At 37.3% G+C, this 8,113-nt stretch overlaps 1 protein-coding gene across 1 annotated transcript; it reads left to right on the top strand.

Annotated features, from left to right (window-relative positions):
• The first annotated feature begins 234 nt into the window (after window positions 1-234).
• Window positions 235-7,051, top strand: trpc2a (transient receptor potential cation channel subfamily C member 2a). The gene is made up of 13 exons (XM_056756064.1): window positions 235-249; window positions 758-1,450; window positions 2,263-2,463; window positions 2,875-3,039; window positions 3,705-3,879; window positions 3,981-4,181; window positions 4,291-4,453; window positions 4,553-4,645; window positions 5,495-5,687; window positions 5,805-5,932; window positions 6,036-6,105; window positions 6,184-6,307; window positions 6,666-7,051. Exons 1-13 carry the CDS (start codon window positions 235-237, stop codon window positions 7,049-7,051), a joined length of 2,607 nt encoding a protein of 868 aa, XP_056612042.1.
• The last annotated feature ends 1,062 nt before the right edge of the window (window positions 7,052-8,113 follow it).

Below are 8,113 nucleotides of genomic sequence, written 5' to 3'. Positions count from 1 at the left end.
GCGGTGTACACAAATGAGTGTTCTCCCGGAGGACCGTTTCTGTTATTGGTGCTGAGTGGGTGGTACAGGCTTATTCCCAGAGAACATGATGATACATTAGTAGAGAAAAACAAGGGTTGCACAAAGGACAAAATCATTAAACAGGTCTAGGAGGTGACAACAATATTGTTTCTCTTTGCTTTTGGGTGAACATATGATGTGAGAAGGGTCTTGATCTGAAGTGCTAGGAAGAATATGGATAACCTCACGGTGAGTCTGACTTTTTTATATCTGTGAAAACTTGTTGAAAATGTCAAATAGGGGTTTGGATATATATTTTTTAAAGTGTTGAAACATGTCAAGATTTTGACATGTTAAGTTTTCAAGTTTATGTGAGATCCGAAAGATCAAAAGATGTTTATTAGCTTGAAGAGTTGTATAAAAATGTTTAAGATTTACGGTGAATAAACTATTTATCTGTGTGTGAATTAGCAGGACTTTTAATTGATTTATTTTTTTATAAAAAGAAAATCAATTATGTTTTAATTAAAAAATAAATAAGAATAGACTTTAAAAAAGAGTGCTAAAAGTGAAAGGAAAATTGAAAAAGCTCACTGACACTTTAAAATAATAATGATATATAAAAGTGTCATTCCATCTTAAATACTGAATATAAACATCATGTATTGACCACACAAATTTCCTGGGAGCATTTTATCTTTCGATAATAGTTTCACTGATGTTTATCATGTCTTCTGTACCCGGTCTCTATGAGCAGAGAGACGACTGGAGGGAGATTGTGAACAAAAAGCTTCACTTTCCGCCCGAGTTGATCCTCGCCATCCAAGAGGGCAACGCTGCCTGGGTGGACAGTCTCCTCTCGCTTGGGGATGGGATCATTCGTCAGCTCGACGAGTCTGAAGATCGGTTATGGAGGGAAGCGCTGAACCTCTCCATCCGGCTGGGCAGAGAAGACATCATGTCATCCCTTCTGCTGGGCGTTAAATTAGACTTCCGTCAGATCCACGAAGCTCTGCTGGTGGCCGTAGACACCAACCAACCTCAAGTGGTCAAAAAGCTCCTGGACCGTCTGGACCAAGAGAAAGGCAACAAGATGGACGTCCGTTCCTTCAGCATGGCCATCTTCGACCACTCCATTGACGATTCGCAGTTCGCGCCCGGAGTGACGCCACTCACGCTGGCCTGCCAGAAAGACCTTTATGAGATAGTCATGATGTTGACCCAGAAAGGTCACGATATTCCTATCCCGCACACCATCTCCTGCACGTGCTTGGAGTGCCGGAATGCGCGTCAGTATGACTTGCTGAAGTTCTCGCTGTCCCGCATCAATACGTACAGAGGCATCGCAAGCCGCGCTTATCTGTCCATCACTTCAGAGGATGCCATGCTCAGCGCGTTCCGCCTCAGCCGAGAGCTGCGTAAACTCTCCAACAAAGAACCAGAGTTTAAGGTGAGCTCAGATTCAGACTAAAGAACTTAAACTCACAGGTTATTCATGTGTGCTTGGAAAAAAAAACGAATTTGATTCTGTTTGATAATCACATTAACCTTCACATGATCATCTTTGGCGTATTTGCATATCTAAGAAGTATATAAGTTATGAGAAAAGTACTTAATACTTAATAAAATAGTTAAATATTTGAATGTAAATTAAAAGAAAAGACAAATGTTAAATAATTTAATTTAATTTAATTTAATTTAATTTAATTTAATTTAATTTAATTTAATTTAATTTAATTTAATTTAATTTAATTTAATTTAATTTAATTTAATTTAATTTAATTTAATTTAATTTAACATGTAAATACTATTATTTATTTATATTTGATTACACTATTGTCAAAGAAATCGAATGAGATACGCAATTGATCATAATGAGAAATATCAAAATCTGTAACACCCAGATATCACAGAAATTTGTAATTATTTTACTTAGTGTGTGATATGTTTGTGTGAATTCTTATGATGGGACTTTTATTTCAATAATTGATCTAAACAATTATTTAAAAGAGCAATAAGGACACTCCACCCCAAACCTTACAGTCACTGGCTTTGTATGACATCATTTTTACATTTGAATTACATTTTTGAAATTGAAACAAAAATTGTGTTAAAATTTGCCATACGATTGTGTTGCAGCAATTTGTAATACATCATCGAGCACCACATTTTGCAGAACCATTACGAGTCTGTTGACTTCGATTTAGTGCCGTTTTGAGGTTCTCAGACATGAACTCACGAGTATGACTTCTGGTTTCTCAGCCTGAGTACCTCGCTTTAGAACAGCTGTGTCAAGAGTTCGCCGTGGAGCTTCTGGGAATGTGCCGGAACCAGAGCGAGGTCTCCACCATCCTAAACAGTGCCGAGGAGGACAGCGAAGATGAACTGAATGAACAGACGTTTGAGGAAGGCATTCCAAACCTCGCTCGATTTCGGCTCGCCGTCAACTACAATCAAAAACAAGTATGTCATTCTCCGTTGCAAGTGACCAACAAGTGTTCAAAATATGACATACCTGGATTTCAGGGTCTGTGTTGAAAAAGCAGTTACATTTATAGTTTCATTTATCTAGTTTCATCTGCATGAACAGAAAAGATGTTAAGCAGAATGTAATTGATAAGAAACCCATATTAATATTCATACAAATGCTTTTTGTTTCACTTGCTGTATATCTTAACATTATATTCTAGTTTAAAACCACACAGGGATAAATCTGCTATAAATAGTCAGTACAGAGTGATGGATAGATGATAGAAAAACACAGGGCACGTGAACATCATCCGCAGTCGCTTGACCCCCGCACTGTTGCCGTATGGGACGGCTGGTTGATTGACAGTTGGCCAGGAGACTTACTGTTTGCTTCTGCTCTTCTAGTTTGTGACTCATCCCATCTGTCAGCAAGTGCTCTCCTCCATTTGGTGTGGTAACCTGTCTGGATGGAGGGGGAGTCGGACGTCTTGGAAACTGCTGGTGTCTTTGGGGATCTTCATTACTATGCCAGTCTTGTGTCTGGTTTATTGGATAGCCCCCAAGTCGAAAGTAAGTTTGACTCACGTCACCTGTGTATATATATGTCCAATTTTTAATGTGTACATTTATTTGCAGTTGCCACTCGATGTGTTATTTGTTACTCAAGGCAAATAAATAATGCCAGACTTCATGTTTTTATTACAAAGTAATTTTCTATCAACCAGTGTCCAAATACTCTGTCTTGATTTATATACAGCAGTGACCATGTGATGTCCAACTTTATACAAATGTATGTCTTTACCCATATATTGAAATAAAGGGCATTGAACACTTTGTATGCATGTTGCATTGTTGTGTCGAAGCTGAACGCTTTTTAGAAGAATTTAAGGAGACTCTGCAAAAAAATGACAGATTACATGCAAGTTTACAGAGTAATGAAGGAATTGCTGCAAAATATAACAACAATACAGGATCAACATATATTATTAACATTAAAAGTATTAGTCGTACGCTGCCTGCTTTTTGTGTGCTATTCCATTATTGTACATTCAAACCAAACAAATATTCCCTGTAGCTTGCTTTTTTTTAAAATAATTTTGTAAACATTTTTATATAGTTTTGGATTTGATTCATCTAATCTGACCAAGCATTAAAAGCAAATATAGTGCCATCTGGACATCGCTTTTGCCCACTATTGCACACGCTTAAGTAGAACTTTTACCTTGTTTTGCCAGCTCGGCAAAATGTTGAAGATCCCGGTGATCAAATTTCTTCTGCACTCGGCATCGTACATGTGGTTCGTCATCACCCTCCTGGGCGAGTCGATTTTCATGGAGATCTACCGCACAGACTTCGCCTCCCGGAAGCAGAACCTTCTCCATAACTCTCTCCATATGATATGGGTTGTGGGTAGGTTACACTGCCAAAAAATAGTCATTCATATTCAGTAATTTAGTTCATTTATATTCGGCAAAATATAAAAATGTATGGTGTGGATTCTGCGTCTGAAGGTTTCTTCTGGTTTGAGTGCAAGGAGGTGTGGATCGAGGGTTTGAAGGGTTACTTTCTGGATTTATGGAACATTCTGGATATGATGGTGCTGAGCATGTATCTGGCATCTTTCACGTTACGAGTGCTCATCATGCTGAGGGGAGTTTTCCTGTGTGATGACCCCAGCACGCAGGAGCTGTGTGACTACTTCACCAACTCTAGTGAGATCAATATAAAGTTATTTATCCTCTCTGCAAATATTAGTCTTTTAGTTTGTGATGCGTTGAAAATGGGGAATGAAAAATGTGTATATTTGCTGTGCGTGTACAGTACGTGAAAACTGGAGACAGGAGGACCCTCAGCTCATTGCCGAGATCCTTTTTGCGGTGACGAGTATGTTGAGTTTCACGCGTCTCGCCTACATCCTCCCGGCTCATGAATCTCTGGGAACACTGCAGATATCTATGGGAAGAATGATAGATGACATGATGAGGTGTGAACGTCATCCGCTTTGAATTTAAGCTTTAAATGTTGTGTTCCAACATGTTTTTACCATAAACTAATATAAGCAAATGTTTTTCTTTCTCTACAGGTTCATGTTCATCCTCATGATTATTGGAACAGCATTTCTATGTGGAATAAACAACATATATGTCCCTTATGTGGTCTCCCCACACCTCGGCAGGTGAATAACAATTTGTTTTCCAATTGTTTTTATGTTTTTAATTCAAGATGCTTTCATTTGAGAACCAAAAAGACTTGTTTTAAGCAATTCAATTCAAGATTTAAAAAACAAACAAGATTTTTCTTATTTTTCTTACAGTTCTTTTTTTCTTGTTTTAAGGATAAACACTTTTAATTTTTATCATTTGTATCATTAGTTTTTCAGAAAACAAGACAATTTAATGTCGCAAACAAAAAACAAAAGAGTAAATGTTTCTTGATTTGTGACCCAGGACGAAAAGCACAGTCTAAGGGTCCATTTTTCAAAATTGAGATGTTTACATCATATTAAAGATGAAGAAATAAGCTTTCTATTGATATGTGGTTTGTTAGGATAGGACACTATCTGGCGGAACAGAAAGTATTTACAAAGCTGGAATCTGAGGGTGCAAAAATATTGAGAAAATCGCCTTTGAAGTTGTTAATCTGAGGCACTTTAGCAGGCCATCCACTCACAAATAAAACGTTTTTACACATACACATACACAAAATATAAAATATCTTCATGGAACATAATCTTTACTTAATATCCTAATGATTTTTGGCAAAAAGATTTTTATTTTTACCTATACCATGTATTTTTATACAGATTTCTAAAAATGTTCCCATGCTACTTAAGACTGGTTACGTTGTCCAGGGTCACATTTAAGAATGTCTCAATAATTGTAGAGAATAAAGAAAATTAATTAAAAATAAAGAGAAAGAAAGCTTTTGAGATATTAATTTTTTTGAGTGCCTAAATGTTTTACCTGATTGGTTGATATGTCATGTGACCAAAAAATGCCACTTCAATCTCTTGTGTCTATTTTAGATTGAACGAAACCTTTAACTTCCTCTTCTGGACCATGTTTGGAATGGCCAGCCAGGAATATGTGGACATGCCTGATTTTGTTTTGGCTGAGTTTGTTGGAAGGATCTTCTACGGGATCTTCACTCTGCTCATTGTCATAGTGCTGTTAAACATGCTTATCGCCATGATCTCCAATTCCTTTCAAAGGATCGAGGTGAGCAGAACAATGGGATTTAACACAGAAATAAATTGTGTTTAACCTTTAAATTTTATACTGTACTCATCTGATAACATTGTGTACTCATGGTTCATATCGGCCTATTTCTAACAGGATGATGCAGATGTCGAGTGGAAATTTGCTCGCTCTAAACTCTACCTCAGTTATTTCAGGGAGGGTCTCACCATGCCAGTTCCTTTTAACATCATTCCTACTCCCAAGTCTATGTTTTATGCCTTAAGGTATGAAACAATTCTCAGTCCTACCAAGATCTGCAAAGTGACCAGATAATTGACCAGATAATTGAGGATTAAATGCACCTTCCTGTTCCTCTGTTTAATGCAGAAGCATCTTCCAAAAGATATGCTGCTGCTGCAAGAAAAAAGGCCCAGAATATCCTCCCATCACATCTATGGTGAGTATCTGGCACTTTCTCTATTTCCATGTTTCCTGCCTAAATTTGGCTGATGATGTGCTTTTCATTGCTTATTAGTCTGGCAATATGCTGAAAGGTCAAGGGGAGGGCAGAGCGCCATACCGCCTGCAGGTGACTAATGCGCTGGTTCATCGCTATATCGAAGCTGCACGTAGAGAGTTTGAGGAGAGTAAACGTAAAGGTGGGTCATATCATCCAAAAACAATGTTGTACTATCTAAATATCATTTAAAAACGTATAAAAAACTCAATGGTTTAATATTACCTGTTCAAGCTGCTTTGTTTTCAGTTGGCAAGATACTTCACAATTTCTAACAGAAATAATGTCAGAAATAAAAATATATACAGTATATACTCTATATATATGTAGCATTGGAAGAAAGTGTATAATGTTCCTTACCTTATATATAACTTTTCAGGCTGGAAATGTTCATGCAAACATACATATAAGCTTTAACTCTGTTAAGCATTGACTTGTGTTTAGAAAATGTCTTTAAACGTGTCATTCCAAATGCCTAACTGCAATGTTGTGGTGTTCAGATGTGGGGAACAGAATTACCGAGCTCAACAAGGCTGTCGGACGAGTGCACGCAGAGATGCAGGACCACCATCAGAAGCTAAATTGGCAAAACAAGGGCGAGCCAGACCAGGCCAACATTCTGGGCAAATACATCTTGGGGGCAAAGAATAACTTCCGTGACTTTAATATAAATGAACCCGTCAAGTGTGAAAATACAGTTCTGCAAATCAGCATGCACCAAAAAAAGGAGGAGAAAGAAACAGATATTCATGCAGGAGGGGATGTCTCAGAGGAGAGAGAGGAGGAGACAGGGTTTGAGAGCCCCACGGAGACGCTCCCGGAGGAAGAGATGACTTTTGAGACCGTTAGCACTCATGATGAATCAGAAACAAACACCAACGACTAGAGTAACAGCATAATACAGCTTTAAAATGAAAACATCTCATTTGGATTTTTTTTCATAGAGGTCATAGCACTTCCAGTTTTTGGTAAATAATTCAACCAGAATGTCAAATGATTTTGAATTTTCAGCACTTCTGTTAAACCTCATAAAACTGATCGATTTATGAGATTTGGATTAAAGGGATATTTCATCAAAAAATGAAAATGGTGTCATTATTTATTCACCGTCTTGTCATTTCCAACCTGTATGACTTTCTTCTGCAGAACACAAAAGAAGATATTTTGAAGAATGTCGATGACCAAACAAAAGCTGTACCCATTCACTTAGCAAAACAATAGTGAATGTGTACCGCTGTTGTGCGATTATCAACATTTTTCAAAATATGTTTCTTCGTGTTCTGCACAAACAGGTTTGAAATGACAAGTGTGCGAGTAAATATTGACAGATTATTTTTATTTTATTTTAAACTAAGTGAGACTGTAGATGCATACAGATGATTCATCTTTCTCAATTTTCATGTACAGTAAACATTTGTGCGACTGCATTCATCACCCTTGATCATTTCATCTAGTTATCAAAGATTTAATGAATGTTGTGACGAAAATAACCAAAGAAACCTTAGCTTTAAACTAAGAGAAATAAAAATTCATCAAGAATTATAAACCAACATTTGGTACTAAACTGTCTGATATTCATGCACCCAAAAGATGGGTAACAACAGCATTTGCTAACTTAAAGGGGTCATATAGCGCGAATACCTGTTTTTCTGTGTCTTTGGTGTGATGCCCATGCATGTAATAGACATATAAAATTGCAAAAATAAAGTATCTGAACAAAAGATGAATTTCATATAAAAGCAAATGCTCACCCAGACCTGTGTGAAACGCCCCTACTCTACGTCAGTTCGTGGTATGACTAAGACCGCCCAAATGTATAGGTGGGCATACCTTTCAGTCCAATGCTTTGGAACCTGATGTTTCAAATATGATAAGAGGCGTTACATAACCGTCACAAGCTTACATTGTTTGACCAATCACTTCACACTGGTGAACTTGCCAATCATAG

Source organism: Triplophysa dalaica, chromosome 9 (assembly GCF_015846415.1).
Source record: "Triplophysa dalaica isolate WHDGS20190420 chromosome 9, ASM1584641v1, whole genome shotgun sequence".
NCBI lineage: Eukaryota > Metazoa > Chordata > Actinopteri > Cypriniformes > Nemacheilidae > Triplophysa > Triplophysa dalaica.
Note: the sequence above shows the minus strand (reverse complement) of the source record. Positions and strands in the feature narration are given on the sequence as shown.